General features: G+C 41.0%; 1 protein-coding gene across 2 annotated transcripts in view; it reads right to left on the bottom strand.

The window, feature by feature from the left end:
• The window catches only part of LOC131951232 (zwei Ig domain protein zig-8), a 55556-nt gene extending 28010 nt beyond the window's left edge, over positions 1–27546 (bottom strand). For both annotated transcript variants that reach the window (XM_059313572.1, XM_059313573.1), the window contains exon 1: positions 26519–27546. In XM_059313572.1, the coding sequence (XP_059169555.1) occupies positions 26519–26651 (133 nt within the window). In that variant the 5' untranslated portion in view covers positions 26652–27546. The remainder of the gene's footprint in view (positions 1–26518) is intronic.
• Positions 27547–27828: the final 282 nt, after the last annotated feature.

Here is a 27828-nt window from a genome sequence, read left to right as displayed (position 1 = left end):
GACCAATGCCATGAAAAAAGTTCACTAAAACAAAAACAAATAGAGGCAACTCCAAACTCAAACAACTGCCTTGCAGATTTTGTGTATGGATAAACAAAGTCTATGGAAGCGAATCCAGGAAGAAAAACATGCTGAAATAGGAAATCCACGTAATATTTAATTGTGTTGTAGGAAATATCGTCCGACATACAGTTAAGAACGAAGAAGAATGCTCTTGCTGTTAGCAATGTATTTTGTCTACATCCTTACAATAATAGACTACATGAAATCTCGGTATCAAAGGATACATGAAATATATACGTACATTTTTTTTGCCTTTGGCTATGTCCTTTTTGTTACCCAATGTACGTTATGAGTTTGTTATAAAAGTAATGATCAATCCATAAACACTATCATTAAAGTAAAAGAAAATTCAATATCAACGCATTGCATGTTTACAAGTACTACATATTTTCTGTTTAAATTTTTTTAGCAAAGACATACATCTGTTATATAATCATTAAAATATGTAAGTAATAATATGTTATTTTCATCTTTGCCTGATGTCTGAACGTGTTATTAGGAGTAATCTAAACGTAAACATTGATTTAAAAGATTTAAATTGTATTTAGCTTTAGCGCACCGAGTCGACCGACTTGTGTTTTGCATTTGTAGTAAACGAACCTCGTTAGTTTTACAGCAAAAACAATATTAATTTTTCATGCTCATTGTGAAAGATGAAAGCTAAGAAAGAAGAATTCCAACATATATGTCTTCCGTTATCGTGTTCGAGAAATACCAGAGTGGGGCCAATTTGGCAAGTCTGTCGACGGAAAACGGCCTCGTTTCTTGCTGAAGATGTTTACCGGTTTTAAGATTCTTTGGATTCAAGGCGAATTTCTGTTGGGACTTGGGTAGTAAGATTTTTCTGGAATTGTTAACAGTTATGACATAATGACCAATCAGTATATGTTAGATCACATGTGAAATGTATGAGAGATTTGGAGTAAACTCTCTCTCTCTCTCTCGTCAGTGTGTGTGTGTACCCTTACTGTTGTATTGTGAGACAGCTTCGAGCCCGGGTGTGTTGACGTGTATGTAGTTGTTGAACGAGGGTAACAAGGGAAGCGACTGGTCGAGGGACAGCGAATGTGTTGTGAGCGAGGGGCGAAGGTTGGGTAAAGTGGAGATGTTTAGCAGTGTATGTGGACGGCAGTCAATGGTTGTGACTGGCGTAAGGATTAATGCTGTATTGACATTGTCAAAGATAGATAGATGATATTAAATCCATGTGATTCATCTTTTGTCTTACTTTATCTTAATTAGCATTAATTTGTCTTCCATTGTCTTAATGCAATTAATTTGTATTCCCTTGTCTTATTGCGATTGCTTTGTCTTCCTCTCTCTTAAAAAGATTAATTTGTCTACCTCTGTCTTAATGCGATTAATTTGTCTTCCTGTGTCTTAATGCAATTAATTTGTCTTCTCTTGCCTTAATGCGATTAATTTGTCTTCCTCTGTCTTAATGCGATTAATTTGTCTTCCTGTGTCTTAATGCAATTAATTTGTCTTCTCTTGCCTTAATGCAATTAATTTGTCTTCCTCTATCTTAATGAGCATTAATTTTTCTTCCTCTGCCTGAATGCGATTAATTTGTCTTCTCTTGTCTTAATGCAATTTATTTGTATTCCTCTGTCTTAATGAGCATTAATTTGTCTTCCTCTGTCTTAATGCGATTAATTTTTCTTCCTCTGTCTTAATGCGATTAATTTGTCTTCCTCTGTCTTAATGCAATTAATTTGTCTTCCTGTGTCTTAATGCAATAAATTTGTCTTGTCTTAATGCAATTAATTTGTCTTCCTCTATCTTAATGAGCATTAATTTGTCTTCCTGTGCCTGAATGCGATTAATTTGTCTTCTTTTGTCTTAATGCAATTTATTTGTCTTCCTCTGTCTTAATGCGATTAATTTGTCTACCTCTGTCTGAATGCGATTAATTTGTCTTTCTGTGTCCTAAGGAGCAACGATGAGACGATGGAGTCAGGACATGAGACAAGGATTTGGTAACGCGGACCTACAGGGAGACGAGACAAGGATTTGGTAACGCGAACCTCTAGGGAGTTGTGTCTCAAAGAAAAAGGATTTCTCTATGGCTGAAGGAGAGGGGGGGGGGTGTAGACTGAGGATTATGTTGGTCAGACGCTGAATTGGCTAATTGTTGAAAGTCGGACGGTTGTTGACATTTGACGGTACATAGAATCAGGCATTCAACATAGGATCACGTGATAGGAATGTGCTGGTGAAAAATCGAACGGAATAATTTAAAGATGACAAGTGCACCATTGGTTTATACATAATACTGCTGAGGGAAGCCATGAACATATAAACGAACATTGTTGATTTTATCCTGGACTACTGCCAACACAATGTAGACCGAAAACTTTATAATTGTGATTAAAAATTAATTAATGAGCATTATTAATCCAGTTAACGTGTAGCCTACTTTAGCAATGTATTTGATTAATACGTGATAATTAACATATTTAGTCGATGTTGATATCTAGCCCTTACATAAAAAAAACGACAACCCCACCGTTTGAAATATGTTCGTCAGTTGCAACCTTTACCCAGTGTATATACATGGCATCCTCTGTGCCCTGAACTAGTGATCCATTTAATCCTGCAGGGATTAGTTAAAGCGGTCAAGATTTCCAGCGGGGGCCAGAACCAATTTGACGTCACCACATCGGCCCCCCACCCCCTCACATATCCGCCTCCCGTGGGGAGTGTCATGCCCCCCACCCCCAGCTCCTCACAAACCCGTTTCCCGTGGGGAATGTCATGAAAATATTCTGTCATTTATGGCTGTTCTCAATGAGCTAGCTACAGCTGCTGGAGTTGTACGTTATAGGTTAGCTTGTTACATACAACAGATCTGTACATTCTATTTTTAGGTTAATGTAATACATGATGGGTAATACTGTTCAAGTGATTCTGTGCTGTTATTGTTTACAGTTTTATACATTTTGTAGTTTTGACATACTTAACTTTCGATGATTTGACTTTTCCATACATTGTATGTTTATGAACGCTGAAAACAATACGTTTTAGTTGAAGTAAAATCTGTGTTTTTATACATGTGGTGAATACGTTTTGCCAGTTTTCAACATGATGTTTTTTTAAAGCTAAAGATATTCACCGTGTTTACATATACAGAGATTCTGAGTTTACACATTGAAATGCTGATAGGTCTGTGCAATTCAAATGTTTTATGCGATTGCTAGTTCGCTACATTTGAAGTGTTATCGTCAATCCAATCAGGTGTACTGAAATAAGTGACAACCCAGCAATGGATACCATACAGCAAAATACAACGATACTCAAAAATGTAATCATCCATGTATATTTTACACATCTTATACCTACTTTGTGGTATAAAGATAGAGACCAATTCCAACATTTAAGTCCCTTGAGCCCATTCAATAATACAATACAATGTATTTCTCTGGACCTCGAAGTTCTACGGCGTAACCAAATGGCCACATTCACATTTATAACCACCTGTTCTGATTTACTGTACACAGTTGACTGCCTTATGTTGTGTACAATCAGCAATGGCGACCCATGCAAGATTCAATAGCCTATCTTCTTCATGTACATTTAGGTGATACCTGCAGTGCTACATGTACATTTAGGTGATACCTGCAGAAGTCAATAGCCTATCTGCTACACGTACATTTAGGCGATACCTGCAGTGCTACATGTACATTTAGGTGATACCTGCAGAAGTCAATAGCCTATCTGCTACACGTACATTTAGGTGATACCTGCAGAAGTCAATAGCCTATCTGCTACACGTACATTTAGGCGATACCTGCAGTGCTACATGTACATTTAGGTGATACCTGCAGAAGTCAATAGCCTATCTGCTACATGTACATTTAGGTGATACCTGCAGTGCTACATGTACATTTAGGTGATACCTGCAGAAGTCGATAGCCTATCTGCTATACGTACATTTAGGTGATACCTTCAGAAGTCAATAGCCTATCAAGTAAACGGACACACAGGTGATTCCTGCATCTTCTATGTGAAGAACATACAACGATAAGTGGTGACTAATCACCACCTGTCACCTTTAGGCAGGTAACTGCTACACAGCAGACGAGAGTTGATCAGTCTACGTGAGCGAGACGACGTCGGACCAATTAGACGCAATTAGCGCACGTCGCGAGCAGTGTAAGATATCAACCCTGACATAGAGGGCGCAGACAAAAAACTTCACCGGGATAAGAAACGATTTGAAATCAATACAAAAAATAATTTAATCAGCTACACGTGATTTATAAGGATTCTTCTGAATTTCCTGCTAAATGGCATGATTAGTTTGATTAAAAATAGATTATAAGAATAATGATTTAGTAATCGAATACGTAACCCTGTGTTAAGAAAATAATTTCCCAGAAAATGACGCAATATTCTATTGTTATGTTCTCAAAGTTACTTGAGTCCTACACACCATCACGTGAAGATTTCCACAGCTTCCTCACATTTTATACCAGGGGAGGGAACAAATTGAAGCTAATCACCATGGACAGCCAATAACCTCCCCTTCTATCTTCAGGACCAGATTCGTTGGACTTTGGTTTATAGAGGGTGCGGGGTGGGGGGGGGGCGGATAGCAAGATGAGTTGCGTTAGTTTTATCACTGGACAGCCACTATTGCAACTTAACAGCTGTGGAATCGCATGTATATATATATATATATATATATATATATATATATATATATATATATATATATATATATATATGTGTGTGTGTGTGTGTGTGTGTGTATGTCTGTGTGTGTTGGTGCGATGAAGTTTTATCTTACCCAATCTAGCTTGAGTATAAGAAATGGAAAAAATGAAATCTTGATGGCCGTAGGTTGAGTTGAGCGTGAGTTATGTAACGAGGTTCATGTATACCCACTGACAATACTAAGGCTGATATACGCCAGGGACAAAACTGTTGAAGTGTTAGCATTAGATAGATAGCCGAGGTGAGGCTTATGTTTTGTTGACTTTGTAGAGATGTGGAGATGTTGCTGACTTTGTGGAGTTGTGGAAATGTTGTTGGCTTTGTGGAGTTGTGGAAATGTTGTTGACTTTGTGGAGTTGTGGAAATGTTGCTGACTTTCTGTTGCTGACCTTGAAGAGTTATGGAAATGTTGTTGACCTTGTAGAAATATTGTTGACCTTGTAGAAATGTTGTTGACCTTGTAGAAATATTGTTGACCTTGTAGAACTGTTGTTGACCTTGTAGAAATGCTGTTGACCTTGTAGAAATGTTGTTGACTTTGTAGAGTTGTGGAAATGTTGTTGACCTTGTAGAAATGTTGTTGACTCTGTAGAGTTGTGGAAATGTTGTTGACCTTGTAGAAATGTTGACTTTGTGGAGTTGTGGAAATGTTCTTGACTTTGTAGAGTTGTGGAAATGTTGTTGACCTTGTGGAAATGTTGTTGACCTTGTAGAAATGTTGTTGACCTTGTAGAAATGTTGTTGACCTTGTAGAAATATTGTTGACCTTGTAGAACTGTTGTTGACCTTGTAGAAATGCTGTTGACCTTGTAGAAATGTTGTTGACTTTGTAGAGTTGTGGAAATGTTGTTGACCTTGTAGAAATGTTGACTTTGTGGCGTTGTGGAAATGTTCTTGACTTTGTAGAGTTGTGGACATGTTGTTGACCTTGTAGAAATGTTGTTGACCTTGTAGAAATGTTGTTGACCTTGTAGAAATGTTGTTGACTTGAGAGATGAGTTGACGAATCGATCTGTCCGGGGGCTGGCTGGCCATTTTTGCAGGTCTTGAGCCGATGACCTGGGGTCAGTGATCCTATCTGTGACGTGAAAATCCCTGGTCAATGATGCGCTTTAGAACGGTTTCAACACGAAGGCGCATACGTCTGGAGTTTAGCTCAGCTGTGTCTAGTTGTGTGTCGAGGAATAGTGTGTTAAAACGTGTGTCCAACTAGATGTGTGTTAAGTCTTGGGTCTAATAAAAGATATATCTAGCCATGTGCCCAACAAAAGAAATGTGTCTTGTTGTGTGTCCAAAAATGTTTCTTGTTGTGTGTCCAAAAGAAATGTATCTAATCGTGTGTCCAAAAGAAAATGTGTCTAGTTGTGTGTCCAACAAAAGATATATCTAATCGAGTTTAAAAAGAAATGTGTCTAATCGAGTGTAAAAACAAATGCATCATTTTGTGTCCAAAAGAATTGTGTCTTGGCATTTGTACAACAAAATATATATCTCATCGTGTGTACAACAGGCGAAATTGTGTCTAAACTAGTCTTTAGTAAACTACGTGTCGTGTTGCATTTTAAACTTTTATTTCACTAGTATTTTGTGCAGCCAGTGTTTCAAGCGTTGAATAGCCAGCACGGAATCACAGTGAATCTGTTGCACGCAAACACTTCGTATCTTCAGAGAGGATTAAAGAACTTTACAAACCAAATCCTACTGTAAACTCTTCAGCATCGCTTTTCTAACACCCGCTAAACTGTTTCCACACCAACCGGAAGTGGAAAACTGTTCAGCCTCGATCCCAGTCACACCGGAAATGACGCAGATTGTAAATACGATCAGAGAAAAAAATATGAGCATGTCAAACCTCCACGCATTCTCGCAGAATTTGTCGCAAACAATTAACTATCAGCTAAACCGATTGATTGAAAAGGGGCGCAAAAAGCTGGGAGCTTAAACCGTAAATCGATGGCCGAGTTCAAACAAACGGGGTAAACGGAGGAGGGGTGGGTGAAAGGGGGAGGGGTTGATCAGAAATGGGCACGTGATCAACGGTGACCTATCAAAACGAAGAGCACGTAAATCTCCGAACTTGCCGAGAGCCTGCCGTTATTTTCAGATTGTCAGAGAGGGTGGGGGGGGGGGGGGGGGGGGACAAAACGAAAAGTGCGGGCGTAAAACAAATTATGATTCTGATTTTCACTTGATTAAAATGGCGGCTTAATGTCCCGGATAATGTGGCAACGTTTTCTGTCGTCTGCTAAAGCCTAGCGTGCAGTACGTCTCTGAGATATCTTCATGCTTGATTCAACCCTCCCCCCCCCCCCTCCGTCTCGCTCAAAAATGGCAGCGCTAAACGTTAGAATTAAAACGGCAAGAAAAATCGTAAAAAAAAAAAACAACTTAGGACCGGAACAAGATTTGATACAATACATTGTAATGGATGGCAATAGCCAGAGAAAATTGTCCAGCAAAAAGAAGACATTGGGCATTCGGCTGACAAGATATAGGAAATAGAAATAGAGTTTTTGTGTGTGAGTAGAGACAAGATGTAGGAAATAGAAATAGAGTTTTTGTGTGTGAGTAGAATACAATTGGCCCGGGGCTTTAATTTCGTCAAGAAGATTCCTTGACGCAGGATTGCTTCAACCTTCAAGTTGTTTGACCGCGCTCCGAAATTATTTCGTTTCGAGGCTGATTGTATTTTTTAAAAACTCCTTGACTCATTTTGTCAACCGATAATTTAAATAAAAAATGCCATGTAAAAATAAAATAAAAAAACAGCATTTTATGATTTAAAAAAGTAAATATACAAAGAAATGAAAGCTCCCGACGCGTGTATTTTGCGCATTGAGAAATTAATTCATCGCAATTGTTCTAAATCCTTTTAATATCTGTGTGCAGCATAAACGGCCAAAACCATCACTATTATCTCAATCATGCAACATTTAAAATTATATATGCTTCATAGACGAGCCAAATGAATTCGCAATGGATCCCCAAAAATAGCATTAATATCTAAAATGTAGAATACATTTAATTGTATATAATGTCGACATAAATAAAACATTAGATGATTACTAAAACATTGACATTGCATGCACATTATAATGAATTCAATGTTATGGATGTTCCACGGAAACAATAGTTTAAATGTTTATACATTTTTCGACAATCTACCCATCGTATAAGTTTATAGTGTAATATGTACAATATTAACAACGTTCATAATGAGTAGAGTGATGAGCTTAGAAATGTTTATAGCACAAAGTAAAATGAAGTGTGATATAAACAATCTGTAAACTACACGTAAAGGGAAGTAACCCAGAGAGATGAGCCCGGACAAGATTTGACGGTGTCGGTCGACCTTCAAGCACTTGTCTGATATTCTCCAGAGTGTGCCTCTTCTCCAGTTAGGAAAATTTGGCCGTTCCATTTAAACGCCTGCTTTAGCTGTTGAGGGGGGAGGGGGAAAATAGAAAAAACGGCAAATGTGCCGTCGCTAAAGAGCAGTAGGTGTAACAGCATTCTTGTTGTTTTTTATAGTCTTGAAAGTTATATATATGACATAAAAACAGATTCCAACACGACGCAAGTTTATGAATGCAGACACTGCAACAAGAAAAAAAACCTATCATTAGATGAAGTGTTGACATTCACATCTGCTCAAACATTACTTTCCTCTAGCCTAACGTTAGCTTTCTGCTGGTTTTTAAACAGACAAAAATTGAGTCATTTCCATTGAATACCAAAACTATTTTGAAAACTTCATCTATCTCGACACGTAAGCAAAAACAAACGAATTAAAACAACTAAGCACGTAACTTGGAAGAAAGTAAATACGTGAAGTTTGTTTAGAAAAGAAACGAAGCAAATGACAAATTATATTTTAGCAGGGAAAAGCGAGTTTTGTTGGTATGTTACTTGTTTTTACTGACAAAAACAGACAGTTTTTAATGTTAACTTAGTAACTACACGCGCCGGAGGGAAAATACACTCGAAAATGATGGATGGAGCAAGTGCTACGTGAATCACTTGTTGTATGTAGCAAGTGCTACGTAAATCATATGTTGGTTGTAGCAAGTGCTACGTGAATTACTTGTTGTATGTAGCAAGTGTTGTATATTGCTAGATGTAGCAAGCGTTATACGTAGCAAGATATGTCGCAAGAGATAGATACAGCAAGTGTCTATGTAGCAAGTGTCTATGTTGTAGGTGTCTATGTAGCATGTTTCTATGTTGTAGGTGTCTATGTAGCAAGTTTCTATGTTGTAGGTGTCTATTTAGCAAGTGTCTATGTTGTAGGTGTCTATGTAGTAGGCGGTAGATATTACAAGTGTCTATGTAGCAAGTGTTGCATGTAGCACATACATGATGTCTTCATTTCACACTACACAAAAACACGAAATGGAACAAAAACAATGTCAAACCATTTAATACACATAAACCTGTTTTTCACCCAACGTGCACAAAAAAGCTCCATACATTAATTAACGCGTTACACAATACACTATTTCAATCATCAGGTAAATCTAATAAATTCTCATTAATTCCACTTAAAAAACCCGCCCTACCTCTACCCCCCCCCCGATACCTGTCCTTAATCGAGTTTGATAAAGTCCACAATAGTTTGACCCGTATCACGTGTTCCCCGCACCGTTTTGTTCCGGATATTAATTCCTAACTCGTGCGGTCTTTTGTGCAGCTTCAAATTTTCAAACACAACGCAAACACCGTCCCAGTTTGTGCGTTCTTCAATTACCCGTCCATTAAAACCATTGTTCGGTCCCCAATGTTGACGGGGTTCTCTCCCTGTATGCCCCCCTTTATTCCGGTGGTTGGTGAGTTTCTGTTCGGTCCCCAATGTTGACGGGGCTCTCTCCCTGTATGCCCCCCTTTATTCCGGTGGTTGGTGAGTTTCTGTTCGGTCCCCAATGTTGACGGGGTTCTCTCCCTGTATGCTCGCCTTTATTCCGGTGGTTGGTGAGTTTCAGTTGGATCTGATCTTCCGGGTTTAAAGTTAATAAAAAAAATTCGAGAGTTGAAAATGGAGTTTGGGGAGAGGTGGGTGGGGTCTTGGTGGTAACGTCGGTGTGGGGTTGGGGGTGGGGAGGGCGGGATGGTCTGTGGGGGTGTGTGGTCTGTGCCTGGAGATGGGGGTGTGTGGGATGGTCTGTGGGGTGTGTGGGATGGTATGTGGGGTGTGTGGGATGGTCTATGGGGGTGTGTGGGATGGTATGTGGGGTGTGTGGGATGGTATGTGGGGTGTGTGGGATGGTATGTGGGGGTGTGTGGGATGGTCTGTGTCTGGAGGGGGGTGTGTGGGATGGTCTGTGGGATGTGTGGGATGGTCTGTGGCATGGTCTGTGCGGGTGTGTGGGATGGTCTATGGGGGTGTGTGGGATGGTATGTGGGGTGTGTGGGATGGTCTGTGGGGGGTGCGGCATGGTCTCCGTCTGGAGGTGGAGGTGTGTGGGATGGTCTGTGGGGGGTGCGGCATGGTCTCCGTCTGGAGGTGGAGGTGTGTGGGATGGTCTGTGCGGGTGTGTGGGATGGTCTGTGGGGGTGTGTGGGATGGCCTGTATCGATGAACGCGTGAGTGGCCTGCCATTACGCATTACTTTTTAAAACCGAAGTTTGATTTGTGTCGTTAAAAAATTAATTGAGAGAGGAAGAGTTGTAGCCCCTCCTTCTTTCCCACACACACAACCAAAACCCCTCTCTACCTTAGTGCTCGCTTCAGACAGTTCCAAGTATACTTGGCGCCTTTTAACTTTTACATTTTTTACCAGAAAATGTTTTTTTGTTTTACACAACAGCTAATAGAACAACGCATAAAAGGCACCAGGCATGTTATTTATTCCATGCAAATTTGTCTAGAACAAAGCACGATTTTTTTTTTACCATGGACTAATCTATATAACATTGCATGTTCTTTGTTGCACGGAACAACCACTGAAACATAAAAAAACCACGTGACTCCCGTGTTAAAATATTTATACCCCAAACATAATTTTGTAGCCCTAGAACCTTTTAAGTGCCGTTATATCTTCTTCGGTGACGGCCATTTTGATGGTTTCAACAACATCTTCGTTACGTCTTCTTGTACGTTCGGAGGTCATAAAATCAACCAAAAGGTTTGGTTGTGGATAGAAGTTCAACGCCTCCCGCCTTGAGTAAAAGCCGATACGAGCAGTTTTAAAACATAGATTTTAACGAACACTCTTCGAAATCTACGAAACAAAATATAAAAATGTAAAATATCTTAGTATTTTTAAACGTCTTGACAAGTGTGATAAATCAAATTTATTTAAGTCAAATGACGCCATTTTATTTTTAGAGTATACGGTGAAAAAGATGCAACGATTTCCGGAATAGCAAGTAATTTTTGTTTCGGAAAATTTTTCCGCTCAATTTAGCACATATTTTAATTAAACGTGACCCTTCCTATCAGCCGACTTAATGAAATAATTTTTTATTTGTTTTTAGCTGCAGTAAAGAATTTATTTCAACACGCAAGACCGCAACATTGCAGGCGTTAAAGCTCCAGCCATTTTTTCTTCCCTCAACACAAGACCGCAACATTGCAGGCGTTAAAGCTCCAGCCATTTTTTCTTTCCTCAACACAAGACCGCAACATTGCAGGCGTTAAAGCTCCAGCCATTTTTTCTTCCCTCAACACAAGACCGCAACATTGCAGGCGTTAAAGCTCCTGCCATTTTTTCTTTCCTCAACACAAGACCGCAACATTGCAGGCGTTAAAGCTACAGCCATTTTTTCTTCCCTCAACACAAGACCGCAACATTGCAGGCGTTAAAGCTCCAGCCATTTTTTCTTCCCTCAACACAAGACCGCAACATTGCAGGCGTTAAAGCTTCAGCCATTTTTTCTTCCCTCAACACAAGACCGCAACATTGCAGGCGTTAAAGCTTCAGCCATTTTTTCTTTCCTTAACACAAGACCGCAACATTGCAGGCGTTAAAGCTCCTGCCATTTTTTCTTTCCTCAACACAAGACCGCAACATTGCAGGCGTTAATAAAGCTCCTGCCATTTTTTCTTTCCTTAACACAAGACCGCAACATTGCAGGCGTTAAAGCTCCAGCTAATTTTTTCTTCCCTCTCATGGAACTTTGCTGGAGCCGTAATTCAAACTTCGTCCTGGCCGGAAGCACTGGGCCGAACGTCCGCTCAGCCGGTCAGGTTCTCGTTGCCGGGCCGGGTCTTCTGTCTTTCTACTTTGTTTGTTTTATGGGCCGTATCATCAGGGGCTGTACATCCCCCCCTCTTAACACATCATTAACCCCAACCCTCATACCTCACACACCATTACTCCCCACCCCCACCTCACACCATGTTAAAAACAATTCTTGACACGATTCATTGTAGCAATGAAGCTGCAGTTGGTTTCTTTAGATGAACATTTCAGTCTAATGCCCTCTGGGATGTGAGTGAGTATGTGTGTGTGTATGTGTGTGTGTGTGAGGGGGAATTCTATGAGTCATACAATACGTTTTGACCCCCTTCACCTCCCCTCACAAAGCTTAGGTTAAAGTTAAAATATTAACTTTAATGGTGGTGATATAATTGCGCGGTCTCAAGAGCAGTTTGTATTAAGAACCATCTGTTTCGTCATCTCCCCCTGCCCTCCCCCTCCCCCACCCCTCACACTGAAGCTGCCCTCTAACTCTATGATCGATACAAGTGTACAAGTCAACATCATTTGTCCACTCTGTGACCCGATTTAACAGCTGATTATACATCAACCAAAGATTGAACACAATTTATTTGAATATTAAAAAGTGTATACATTACAAATTTAAATTAGTCAATATCATACCAGATGATATCCCACTGGATTTAAAACAAACACGAGCCAAATAATTTAGTATAAAGATAACAAAACAGAATTGTATACCACAATACATCTGTTATTTTTTTTAAAACGTCTTTGAATGCTAAGGCCTTTATAACATGGTGCTATTGCTACGCCGACGTGAATTATCCACATCATGTATAATTCAAAGGCTCCCTACCGCCCCGCCCGTACTTAATTAACACCAACACCCATCTACATAACTTGCTTCAATATCTTCTATTCTTGATCGGTTTACGTCTTATTTCAATTTTAAATGCATGCAAACACTAACGTATCAATGTTAATATTTGCTCATCTCTTGTGTGCTACCACCCCCCCCCACCCCACCCACTCAGTGTAAGGATCAATGTTTGATTAAACCCCCTTAATCTAATGAACCTCAACGTTATCCATTAGCGGAATTTTTTTTCTCGAAATGTTATCAATTTTTTATCTCATCGGAACTGATTTGCAGATATTAACTTTCATTTTTTAATGTTTCATATTTATTATTTATATAATTTTATTATAACATCTGTGTCTTCTATAACAGGTTATTCATGAAAATAGGGCATCCATTTCATTGGATTGCTTTAATCTTACCAGAGCTTTATTTTATATATATATATATATATATATATATATATATATATATATATATATATATATATATATATATATATATATGTAACTAGGGGAAGTTACCAGAGACGGAAGAACGCAGTACAGCGCTGTCAACTTTGACACGACTGATGTAATAACGCAGGTGTTGGCTGATAACGATCAGAAAGCCAAGGCGTAGTATCTTGGGAAGCGATACGAGAAGAACGCAATACGGTCTGTCAACTTTGATGTGACAGGATGCAGATGGCTTATTAATCGGACTGTATGACAGAAGCGGCGTAATTAACATTCTGATGCAACGATTAGAATCGATTACGATTACGATTACGATTACGAATCCGATTACGAATACGAAGGGATATAGGAAGGCGACGGCTGAGATCAGAGAGAGACAGAACGGAGATGAGATGAGTCGAGATCAGTTCAGTCAGTCAGTAGGAGAGTGGCAGTATCAAGTTGGTTATTGAACGGGTTAGCCGTATTGTGTTAAGAAGGACGATAGACATGTGCATTCAGTTATGTGAAGACTAGTGAGGACTGTTGGGGGTCAGTTGATTCAGACTATTATTGTGAAGCATTCCTTTTGATTCATTATATTATTGTGAAGCCTTTCTTTGATTCATGTAATAAAAGGATCAATAGCGAACCTGCATCTTCGAGTATCTATACTGTGGTCGATGTTGTGAAGAATGAGTGGTTAGACTCGGTAACATTTGGCGTTGTCGAGCAGAACTCGTTAACATTTGGCACTACAGGCAAATAGTCTCGTTACATTTGGCGTCGTCGGCAGAGGAATCCAATTAGACCAGCCGCTTTAGGCACCCATAGTCAACCTAGATCTAGTTCATAACTGTGTTTAGTGTGTGTGTGAATTCGGACATTCAGGAACAGTGAAAATTGAGGAACGAGGAAAATTTTTCATACACACACGGTAAGAAAGGTCTTTTTTTTTTATTTGAAGGAAATAAATAAAAGGGAAAACTGAAATCAGAATCAAGGAAATTGAAAAGAACAGAGATGAGACACCTTTCATTATCATTCTGGCTTGGTGTCACATGCTCTTTTGCTGCTGCAAGCATGTGGCTCAGTATACCCCTAGTTGTAGCACCAACTACCCTGGGGACAGCTATGGGGCTGACCACCAGCATCCAGATAATTGGCATTGGTATCTCCAACTTGGTTGTGGGACAAATACTAGGCAAAGATGACAACCAAGATATAGATGGAACTCTTAGACACTGGAAATGTGTCATGATCTCCCTGTTGGGCAACACTATCTGCTGCATAGCTGCAACATTTTTCCTTAATGTGAATGACAGACGCAGGAGTGGTATTTTAAATATCAGAAAAGAACAAAAACTCCTGCTGGCCCAACAATCTGAGCCAGATAAAGATAGCCCAGAGATAGGCAACGGTGAGGATGACCCTTTGCCTCCAGAGGGACCAGGACAAAATTTGGACAAAAAGCCGATCCATATTGTGGTCCTGCCCAGTGAGTCCCACATCAACAAATTTTACGGGGACGGTGATCCAACCTTAACCAACAGGTTCAGTGAAGAGGTCAGGGCTGCCTGGGCCTCGAGATACATGTCACCAGAGGAAAGATTAAGACTGCTGATGGGCAGTATAGGGGAGACGGTTAGGGCAGAGGTCAAATGCCACGATAAAACCATCCAATCAGATCCAGATAAGGTGCTGGATCTAATTATGGAGACCTTTGGGGAGAGACGGTCGGGATCGCAACTGCTAGCGGTGTTTGTAGGTATAAAGCAGAGACTGGGGGAGAGTGTGATGGAGTATTCACACCGAATGAACAGGGCCTTTGAAGCTGTAAAAGGCAAAATACCCGACATGGATGCGCGCCTGCTGAGGGACCATTTCATCGAGGGGCTGGCGACCCCTATGGCAAGAAGATATTTGAAAGAAGCGGTCTACAAAGACCCACAGTTGACCTTCCTTCAGGTCAGGAACTCAGCGATCCGCAGGTCCGAGGATGAGGACCAATCGAACTGTCCGGTAGACAAAGTCTCGGTGCCGGAACAGAAACAATCCCCACCCACAGGGACCGGCACGATGGAAACCATGATGGCTCGACTGTTGGCCCACCTGGATAAGGTTGGCCAACGATTGGAGAGGTTAGAAAGCAGGTCAACAGCAGAGAATCAGGGCAAAAACGGGACAAAACATAGTCAGGTTGGACAGCCGCGACCTGCTGGTCCATCGCTCCGGTGGACGGCTGACGGTCGACCAATCGGCCTGTCCTGCTCTCAACCCGGACATGTGGCACGGTACTGTCCGGTGAAACGATCGCCCTCTGTAAGGCAAGACAAGGCTACAGAGTGGCGAGGTTATGGCTTAAGAAACAAAATGGGACAAACAATGAAAGAGTCTCAAACAGGACTTGAAGAGAAATTATCAGATATTGAAAAAGAACTTCAAATTACACAAGGAAAATTAGATTTGAAGCGTTCTGAACTTCAGAATTGTGAAACTAAGCTAACAGATACTATAGCCTTGGTGGAAGAACTTAAGAATTCAAAAGACTTGTTAATAATAGAAAAAATGAACTGTGAAATGAACTTGGATGTTGAAAAGTTTCAAGTGAACAATTTGTTGGCAGAGAAAAATTATGAAGAAATGATAGAAAAAGAAAGGCTATTGAATCAACAGTTAGAAAAGCAAGTATTAGAACTAATGAAAAAGGTTGAAAATAATACACTTCTTATAGCAGATGAAGAAAAAGAAGTAGAAGTCTTGCACATTTCTATTGAAGAAGTAGAGGTGATGCAAAACGGGCAGACTGTGGTGGAGCACAGATCCACAGAGCCCCGTCATATGGACATTAGTGATTTTAATTGCCTTAACAATAAAGAGATAAGAGATGCCCAGAGAACGGATAGTGGCTTACAGCCGCTATTGAAATACGTCCAGGAACAAAAATTCCCAGGAAAAAGGGAAAGAGAACAATTTGGTCGGGAAACAAAGAAACTACTGAGTCAGTGGGACCGTCTCAGTATAAAGGATGGTGTTCTCATGCGGAGAATTCATGACCAAATAGATGGGACAATACACCAGGTGGTGGTGCCTGGACAATTACGAGAAGAAGTGCTAAGGTTGGCACATGACAGGGCAGGACACCAGGGTCAGGACAGGACGCACAAAATATTACGACGGAGGTGTTACTGGCCCAATATGGAAATGGAGGTCAAACGCCATTGTGAGGTTTGTGTTAGGTGTCAGCATGCGAAAATGCCAGTTGTCAAAATGAGACAGCCATCAGGACACTTACTGGCGACAAAACCACTAGAGATTGTGGCTATGGACTTTACGTCGTTGGAGCAATCATCGGATGGGACGGAACATGTGTTGGTAGTGACTGATGTATTCACCAAATGGACTGTGGCGGTGCCCACACGAGATCAGACTGCCAAAACAGTGGCAAAGGTCTTAATAGAACATTGGTTCATCAAATATGGCATACCAAGACAATTACACTCTGACCAAGGAAGGGCCTTTGAGTCAGAAGTAATTAACCAACTGTGCAGCCACTACGGGATCAACAAATCTAGAACAACCACATTTAATCCGAAAGGAAACGGACAGTGCGAGCGGTTCAACCGCAGCATGCATGATTTGCTGCGTACCCTAGAACCTGAACAGAAAAAACGTTGGCCTGATTTTCTCCCAGAGTTGGTATATCTATACAACTGCACCCCCCATGCCACAACCGGCTTTTCGCCACACATGTTGCTGTTCGGACGGGAGGCTCGACTCCCTCTTGACTTGTTCCTAGGAAAAAAGGAGAGTATGACTGGCTCATACACTGCACTGGAATATGTGAATGAACATATGAGACGAATTAGAGAAATGTACAGGGTAGTACAGGAAAGACTAGAACATGAAGCACGGCGAAGGGAACCGCCGGTACAGACAAAGGACCCGCCACTCAAACTGAACGACAGGGTATTACTGCGTAGCCACCCGTTAGGCAGAAACAAAATCCACGACCTCTGGGGACAGGAGATATGGCAAGTCGTGGAGATGCCTAAAGTAGCAGGTGGCCCCTTTAAGATAAGACCCATCGATCACACCAAACCGGATCGGTGGGCGAATATTGCTCAATTAAAGAAATATTGTCATAGTCAAGAAGAGCAGTTACACACAAGGAAACCCAAGACAATTAGGGAACCGGAAACTATAACGGAAATTCACATACCCATCCCGGAACCATGTCACCATCAACAGAACAACAGCGATACACAAGTGGAGGGTAACGGCAACGAAGAGGATCCCGTTCCTCCCAGAAGCAGAGAGACAGTAGACCATCAGATAAGTGGTCCGCGGAGAAGTTTGAGAAACAGAAAGAATACGAAATTTTTTGTCAGCAACCATCAATTCTTTCATGGTCGCGCTGGTATGAGAACAGACTGTTCAAAAAGTCATACAAGTGAACTGGTGAAGGCACCAAACAAAAAAAAGGTGGATGTGAATTCTAGAACTGTTTTGTGTCTGAGGAAGATGATGTAGACACATTTGATATGTGAAATAGGGATAACTGTCAATCTTATACGAATGTGACGACATTGACAGTGAGTGGAACAATAAATTTTTTTACGGTGGTGCGATTGACTTTGAAGGACTGCACCTGCCAAGCGTTGTTTGTGGTTGATAACACACAAAAAAAGGCAGGGGTGGATGTAACTAGGGGAAGTTACCAGAGACGGAAGAACGCAGTACAGCGCTGTCAACTTTGACACGACTGATGTAATAACGCAGGTGTTGGCTGATAACGATCAGAAAGCCAAGGCGTAGTATCTTGGGAAGCGATACGAGAAGAACGCAATACGGTCTGTCAACTTTGATGTGACAGGATGCAGATGGCTTATTAATCGGACTGTATGACAGAAGCGGCGTAATTAACATTCTGATGCAACGATTAGAATCGATTACGATTACGATTACGATTACGAATCCGATTACGAATACGAAGGGATATAGGAAGGCGACGGCTGAGATCAGAGAGAGACAGAACGGAGATGAGATGAGTCGAGATCAGTTCAGTCAGTCAGTAGGAGAGTGGCAGTATCAAGTTGGTTATTGAACGGGTTAGCCGTATTGTGTTAAGAAGGACGATAGACATGTGCATTCAGTTATGTGAAGACTAGTGAGGACTGTTGGGGGTCAGTTGATTCAGACTATTATTGTGAAGCATTCCTTTTGATTCATTATATTATTGTGAAGCCTTTCTTTGATTCATGTAATAAAAGGATCAATAGCGAACCTGCATCTTCGAGTATCTATACTGTGGTCGATGTTGTGAAGAATGAGTGGTTAGACTCGGTAACATTTGGCGTTGTCGAGCAGAACTCGTTAACATTTGGCACTACAGGCAAATAGTCTCGTTACATTTGGCGTCGTCGGCAGAGGAATCCAATTAGACCAGCCGCTTTAGGCACCCATAGTCAACCTAGATCTAGTTCATAACTGTGTTTAGTGTGTGTGTGAATTCGGACATTCAGGAACAGTGAAAATTGAGGAACGAGGAAAATTTTTCATACACACACGGTAAGAAAGGTCTTTTTTTTTTATTTGAAGGAAATAAATAAAAGGGAAAACTGAAATCAGAATCAAGGAAATTGAAAAGAACAGAGATGAGACACCTTTCATTATCATTCTGGCTTGGTGTCACATGCTCTTTTGCTGCTGCAAGCATGTGGCTCAGTATACCCCTAGTTGTAGCACCAACTACCCTGGGGACAGCTATGGGGCTGACCACCAGCATCCAGATAATTGGCATTGGTATCTCCAACTTGGTTGTGGGACAAATACTAGGCAAAGATGACAACCAAGATATAGATGGAACTCTTAGACACTGGAAATGTGTCATGATCTCCCTGTTGGGCAACACTATCTGCTGCATAGCTGCAACATTTTTCCTTAATGTGAATGACAGACGCAGGAGTGGTATTTTAAATATCAGAAAAGAACAAAAACTCCTGCTGGCCCAACAATCTGAGCCAGATAAAGATAGCCCAGAGATAGGCAACGGTGAGGATGACCCTTTGCCTCCAGAGGGACCAGGACAAAATTTGGACAAAAAGCCGATCCATATTGTGGTCCTGCCCAGTGAGTCCCACATCAACAAATTTTACGGGGACGGTGATCCAACCTTAACCAACAGGTTCAGTGAAGAGGTCAGGGCTGCCTGGGCCTCGAGATACATGTCACCAGAGGAAAGATTAAGACTGCTGATGGGCAGTATAGGGGAGACGGTTAGGGCAGAGGTCAAATGCCACGATAAAACCATCCAATCAGATCCAGATAAGGTGCTGGATCTAATTATGGAGACCTTTGGGGAGAGACGGTCGGGATCGCAACTGCTAGCGGTGTTTGTAGGTATAAAGCAGAGACTGGGGGAGAGTGTGATGGAGTATTCACACCGAATGAACAGGGCCTTTGAAGCTGTAAAAGGCAAAATACCCGACATGGATGCGCGCCTGCTGAGGGACCATTTCATCGAGGGGCTGGCGACCCCTATGGCAAGAAGATATTTGAAAGAAGCGGTCTACAAAGACCCACAGTTGACCTTCCTTCAGGTCAGGAACTCAGCGATCCGCAGGTCCGAGGATGAGGACCAATCGAACTGTCCGGTAGACAAAGTCTCGGTGCCGGAACAGAAACAATCCCCACCCACAGGGACCGGCACGATGGAAACCATGATGGCTCGACTGTTGGCCCACCTGGATAAGGTTGGCCAACGATTGGAGAGGTTAGAAAGCAGGTCAACAGCAGAGAATCAGGGCAAAAACGGGACAAAACATAGTCAGGTTGGACAGCCGCGACCTGCTGGTCCATCGCTCCGGTGGACGGCTGACGGTCGACCAATCGGCCTGTCCTGCTCTCAACCCGGACATGTGGCACGGTACTGTCCGGTGAAACGATCGCCCTCTGTAAGGCAAGACAAGGCTACAGAGTGGCGAGGTTATGGCTTAAGAAACAAAATGGGACAAACAATGAAAGAGTCTCAAACAGGACTTGAAGAGAAATTATCAGATATTGAAAAAGAACTTCAAATTACACAAGGAAAATTAGATTTGAAGCGTTCTGAACTTCAGAATTGTGAAACTAAGCTAACAGATACTATAGCCTTGGTGGAAGAACTTAAGAATTCAAAAGACTTGTTAATAATAGAAAAAATGAACTGTGAAATGAACTTGGATGTTGAAAAGTTTCAAGTGAACAATTTGTTGGCAGAGAAAAATTATGAAGAAATGATAGAAAAAGAAAGGCTATTGAATCAACAGTTAGAAAAGCAAGTATTAGAACTAATGAAAAAGGTTGAAAATAATACACTTCTTATAGCAGATGAAGAAAAAGAAGTAGAAGTCTTGCACATTTCTATTGAAGAAGTAGAGGTGATGCAAAACGGGCAGACTGTGGTGGAGCACAGATCCACAGAGCCCCGTCATATGGACATTAGTGATTTTAATTGCCTTAACAATAAAGAGATAAGAGATGCCCAGAGAACGGATAGTGGCTTACAGCCGCTATTGAAATACGTCCAGGAACAAAAATTCCCAGGAAAAAGGGAAAGAGAACAATTTGGTCGGGAAACAAAGAAACTACTGAGTCAGTGGGACCGTCTCAGTATAAAGGATGGTGTTCTCATGCGGAGAATTCATGACCAAATAGATGGGACAATACACCAGGTGGTGGTGCCTGGACAATTACGAGAAGAAGTGCTAAGGTTGGCACATGACAGGGCAGGACACCAGGGTCAGGACAGGACGCACAAAATATTACGACGGAGGTGTTACTGGCCCAATATGGAAATGGAGGTCAAACGCCATTGTGAGGTTTGTGTTAGGTGTCAGCATGCGAAAATGCCAGTTGTCAAAATGAGACAGCCATCAGGACACTTACTGGCGACAAAACCACTAGAGATTGTGGCTATGGACTTTACGTCGTTGGAGCAATCATCGGATGGGACGGAACATGTGTTGGTAGTGACTGATGTATTCACCAAATGGACTGTGGCGGTGCCCACACGAGATCAGACTGCCAAAACAGTGGCAAAGGTCTTAATAGAACATTGGTTCATCAAATATGGCATACCAAGACAATTACACTCTGACCAAGGAAGGGCCTTTGAGTCAGAAGTAATTAACCAACTGTGCAGCCACTACGGGATCAACAAATCTAGAACAACCACATTTAATCCGAAAGGAAACGGACAGTGCGAGCGGTTCAACCGCAGCATGCATGATTTGCTGCGTACCCTAGAACCTGAACAGAAAAAACGTTGGCCTGATTTTCTCCCAGAGTTGGTATATCTATACAACTGCACCCCCCATGCCACAACCGGCTTTTCGCCACACATGTTGCTGTTCGGACGGGAGGCTCGACTCCCTCTTGACTTGTTCCTAGGAAAAAAGGAGAGTATGACTGGCTCATACACTGCACTGGAATATGTGAATGAACATATGAGACGAATTAGAGAAATGTACAGGGTAGTACAGGAAAGACTAGAACATGAAGCACGGCGAAGGGAACCGCCGGTACAGACAAAGGACCCGCCACTCAAACTGAACGACAGGGTATTACTGCGTAGCCACCCGTTAGGCAGAAACAAAATCCACGACCTCTGGGGACAGGAGATATGGCAAGTCGTGGAGATGCCTAAAGTAGCAGGTGGCCCCTTTAAGATAAGACCCATCGATCACACCAAACCGGATCGGTGGGCGAATATTGCTCAATTAAAGAAATATTGTCATAGTCAAGAAGAGCAGTTACACACAAGGAAACCCAAGACAATTAGGGAACCGGAAACTATAACGGAAATTCACATACCCATCCCGGAACCATGTCACCATCAACAGAACAACAGCGATACACAAGTGGAGGGTAACGGCAACGAAGAGGATCCCGTTCCTCCCAGAAGCAGAGAGACAGTAGACCATCAGATAAGTGGTCCGCGGAGAAGTTTGAGAAACAGAAAGAATACGAAATTTTTTGTCAGCAACCATCAATTCTTTCATGGTCGCGCTGGTATGAGAACAGACTGTTCAAAAAGTCATACAAGTGAACTGGTGAAGGCACCAAACAAAAAAAAGGTGGATGTGAATTCTAGAACTGTTTTGTGTCTGAGGAAGATGATGTAGACACATTTGATATGTGAAATAGGGATAACTGTCAATCTTATACGAATGTGACGACATTGACAGTGAGTGGAACAATAAATTTTTTTACGGTGGTGCGATTGACTTTGAAGGACTGCACCTGCCAAGCGTTGTTTGTGGTTGATAACACACAAAAAAAGGCAGGGGTGGATGTAACTAGGGGAAGTTACCAGAGACGGAAGAACGCAGTACAGCGCTGTCAACTTTGACACGACTGATGTAATAACGCAGGTGTTGGCTGATAACGATCAGAAAGCCAAGGCGTAGTATCTTGGGAAGCGATACGAGAAGAACGCAATACGGTCTGTCAACTTTGATGTGACAGGATGCAGATGGCTTATTAATCGGACTGTATGACAGAAGCGGCGTAATTAACATTCTGATGCAACGATTAGAATCGATTACGATTACGATTACGATTACGAATCCGATTACGAATACGAAGGGATATAGGAAGGCGACGGCTGAGATCAGAGAGAGACAGAACGGAGATGAGATGAGTCGAGATCAGTTCAGTCAGTCAGTAGGAGAGTGGCAGTATCAAGTTGGTTATTGAACGGGTTAGCCGTATTGTGTTAAGAAGGACGATAGACATGTGCATTCAGTTATGTGAAGACTAGTGAGGACTGTTGGGGGTCAGTTGATTCAGACTATTATTGTGAAGCATTCCTTTTGATTCATTATATTATTGTGAAACCTTTCTTTGATTCATGTAATAAAAGGATCAATAGCGAACCTGCATCTTCGAGTATCTATACTGTGGTCGATGTTGTGAAGAATGAGTGGTTAGACTCGGTAACATTTGGCGTTGTCGAGCAGAACTCGTTAACATTTGGCACTACAGGCAAATAGTCTCGTTACATATATATATATATATATATATATATATATATATATATATATATATATATATATATATATATATATATATATATATATATATATATATATATGCAAATGATCTTAGGACAAACGATCTCAAATAAAATATCCCAGACAAAATATATCAAGGACAAATAATCTCAGGACAAAATATCCCCGGACAAATGATCTCAAGTCATAAGGACAAGAATCCAGCTAGTAAATTTTGGGCTATTTCGATGGGAAATTCACAAAAAGACAGCATGGAGTGAATGTATAGGAACAAGTAACAATCAAATAGATACATTTTACAATGTGTTTACAATGGGATGCACTCATATAGAACATCACGTATTTGTAAAAAAAACAACAACAAAAAAACACTAAGCTTCAAATACTTTCGACCTAATAAATCTGTTCAAACTTCTCAGTGAACTAATCACAGTTATAAATGTATATTTTTATAAAGTTTGGAGATCAGTTATTTAAAATTATTATTGATTTTTTATATTTTTATACTTACACAATCAATACAAGACAGCAGTGTATTAATTCAGGTAATTTTTTCAACAGTTTAAAAGACAACTTGGTGTACTATACGAGCACAATACAAACTCTTTATCAGGTCCATTTAATTGTCGTGTTAATTAAAAGCCCACGAAGGTCTAAACACTAGGTGCGAGGGTGGGGGGAGGGGGGAGAAAGGGACTAGAGATCCGTTCCAACTTAGTCACGCTTGAGTTCCCTGCCACTAAAATCAATACCAGCTCAAGGAATTAACACGTTTCAAATCGATTGGTTTCACTTGAAAAAAAAATGGAACTCAAGTTAGGTAATGTAGCGCGGCAACTGAAGGTGATAAGATGCTAGAGTGGTGCCCCTTGGGGAGTTCAAATCTTAAGACTCGGGTCTGCCCGGTCGGAAAATTCAAGTTTCAATCATCGCTGTGACCGCATTTGGTGTTGAGTGGAAAAATTTTAATTAGCCGCTATAAATGACCGAAATTAGTGCCAATGAGAGGCTTAGACACTAGAAGGGCTGAGAAGTGCATTTAGATCGATGGGTGTAGGTCATTAGTGCAATCATCGATTGGGGCAATTTTTATTTTTTAAAGTGATCAGTTAAATTAAAGCAGGTATATATATATATATATATATATATATATATATATATATATATATATATATATATATATATATATATATATATATATATATATATATATATATATATATATATATATATATATGTATATATGGTTAAGAGGCTGTTAAAATTCCTGAATGGGCCATTTGTACAACTCCGTAGTCTTTTATTGGGTCCGGCCACTGATTGGTCTTTGAATGGCGATGGTGCCAACAGAACAGAACGCAACATTAAACTCTTCTTTCTTGTCGAATGAATCATTCAAGCTGTAGCTATCGTGAGAGGCCTCCATTGTCATCTCAGTTTTCGCTGCATCGGGACTTTTTTTTCCAGGTCAAATCATTTCGGTTCGTGGAGGTTGCTCTATTCGGTTGAGTGCTTAGTACATTGTTGTGTGTGTGTGTGGGGGGGGGGGGGGTAGGGGGTGGGTGAGTGATTCTTGTGAGCTGACGGAATTAGTGTGGGTGGTTATGTGTGAGTGCGTGACTTGCATGGGGAAAGACGGTAGTCGTGTGGTTTGAGGACTCGTGGACTTGTGGATACATTCATGTAGGTGGGTGGGTATTTGTGTGGGTGGTTGGATATTTGTGTGGGTGGTTGGATATGTGTGTGGGTGGTTGGATATTTGTGTGGGTGGTTGGACATTTTTGTGGCTGGTTGGGTATTTGTGTGGGGTTGGGTATTTGTGTGGGTGGGTGGATATTTGTGTGGGTGGTTGGGTATTTGTGTGGGGTTGGGTATTTGTGTGGGTGGGTGGATATTTGTGTGGGTGGTTGGGTATTTGTGTGGGGTTGGATATGTGTGTGGGTGGTTGGGTATTTGTGTGGGTGGTTGGGTATTTGTGTGGGTGGGTGGATATTTGGTATGTATAATTGGACACTTGTGTGGCGCTGTTGGGACATGAATGTGTTAAATTAAGATACATTGGTATAGTTTTTTCATGGTTTGACAGAGGTTATTAATCAGATGACATCAATATGATAGGAGAATATTTCTGATAACTCGGGGTACGCAAGAATGATAAAACATACGTGACAGTCAAGGTCATCTATTTTTACATTTCATGAGGACAATTCCCAGCGAGCTGACAAAAAAAAACCTTTCTCGTTTTGGAATTTTATTTCTCTGGAATTCAATTAAAACAACAACACAACACGTAGGGGACATGTTCATTCTAAATTTTAAAATTGTCAGATCTGTATAAAATGTTAATAGCGTATCAAACAGAATAATAGTAATGAAACACATTGATGTAAAAGTGGAGAAAGTCTTAGGTTTCTGTATTGGTTCATCACATTGTGGGATAGAAACAAGAATAACACGGAGACAAGTAGCGTGAAAACAGTGGCTTGTTTTGATGTAAACAATCAACACAGTGCTATACAGATCACGTGAGCTTTTAACTCACTCAAAACATTAGCTGTGTTATTTCACTGCAGTGATCAGGTGTAAATTAACGAGTCCATTATGTTGCAACACACTTAGCTCAATCTGCAGGTAAAACAAAGCTAATCTGGTAGTCAATCGTGCTGATAATTAGGGCTAACTAGTTTCTGCGGAGCTAGGCATGTGATGTTTAGATTGGTGACCCTGTGACCTCACCATATGATACAATGTTGAGATTTATACCCTTTGACCTCGGAATATTAAACTAAATTGAAATATTCTCAGCTGCCCTGAAATTCTTTAAACTGGACAACTCATCACATATTGTTCAACTCAGGGACAGTCTGTCGATTATCCAGTAACTATTCTCCCTCCCCATCTCTTCTGGTTTGAGGACCCAGATATTAACTCGATTCTAGAACCAAATACTAGATATTTAGACAAATTGTCGCGCGCTCTACGGTGGTACTACACCTTCCACGAATGTGCAATGTTTCGATAGTTGACTTTTTTCAAACATCTAAAGCAGATTATTGTATAATGTGCCTGCTAATGTACGGTAGCTTATCTTTAAAGAAAATAAAATAAATAGTGAAGGAAATGTTTATATATATATATATATATATATATATATATATATATATATATATATATATATATATATATATATATATATATATATAAAATCTGGCCACTCACCAACACCAAGAACTTGTGTCAAAAGAAAAATGTAGCAGGCAATGTTCTGTAGACTCTGGAACTGACAGTGACGCTGACTCCGTCGGCCCTGAACTCGTAGACTCTGCTGACTCTTCTCATTACAGGCCCGCATTACTCTGAGGTCTACGGCTCGAGCTTGCAGGAGCGTGGTTTGGCATGGGGCCTTTGGGGGGAGTGCCCGTCCCTCACAAGCAGTGCTGATGTCCCGTCCTTAGCTGGCTCGAACATACGTCCGCTTGTATGAAACTATCCAGACTTTCAGCCAAGTAAACATATCATTACGGTAGGGTTTCACGTAGATAAGTCTAGCGCTTGCAAGTTTGGGGGTGATAGTCTAGTCTCCCATACATGACTAGTGCGTGTCTTTGACAAATGGCGCCCAGACAGAGAAAGTGCATATTCAGTCGGCGAAAGCTAGGTCGGCCATATGGGAAGGTTAACGAAGCGTGAACTGTGCAGTCACGTGGTTAAAGATGTCCGCTTGCGTGAAGTGAGGTCCTTATCCTGTCGTTACCCAACAGGTCCCGTTTCGGCCGGATGTAAAAGGGATGATGGGAAAAAATAACAGGGGATGCTGGGAACGTTATCACAACCAGTAGCACGCTATACAGAGACGTTGAAATGTTGGAAACAATTCTGTAAATAGACACAATAGTTGATCGGGTTCATAAGCTAAACTTCTTATTTTATCACAACATCTGAAAACATATTTTTTTTTCCTTTCAAGTGAAATTCACATTAAAATCCTTGGAACAATCAGAATCAAACACCGAAAACAAAGTCTATCTTTAGCAAACAATTATTTTCGTTAATTACGTCCAGAATACGGCTATTATGTGATCAGGATAATCACAGTCCTCCGTTTAATCCTCCCAGTTTGGTAATCCAGGGATCTAAGCAGGACGGTGTGAGGTTTAAATCTTCAGACACAACAGGGGGTCGATGTATGGGCCGTGGTGGGTGGGGTGGTGACTTCAAAGGGCCGTCCGGCATGTGGGTCATCCAGCAATCTTTATCTGATGCAGCATCAACGTTTGTTGGGTGACTGACACGGTCGGGGATCTGAAAACAAAAACAACGTGTTTGTCATGTGAGGTTTTTAATCTTGGGGGTAATGAAAGGGGAAGTAACGCAAGACAAGGGAAGTAATGCCAGACAAGGGAAGTAATGCAAATCATATCTTAGTCAAACCAAGTTGTGACACGAAAGTTTTCTTATCAGCTTTTGCATTCTCAGTTTACTCAAAAATAGCGTCAGTTTCTAAAAAGCTATTGAGTTGAAATTATTCA

This window comes from Physella acuta, unplaced genomic scaffold (assembly GCF_028476545.2).
Source record: "Physella acuta isolate Inbredline_101_S28 unplaced genomic scaffold, ASM2847654v3 ptg000805l, whole genome shotgun sequence".
In the NCBI taxonomy this organism is placed as follows: domain Eukaryota; kingdom Metazoa; phylum Mollusca; class Gastropoda; family Physidae; genus Physella; species Physella acuta.
Note: the sequence above shows the minus strand (reverse complement) of the source record. Positions and strands in the feature narration are given on the sequence as shown.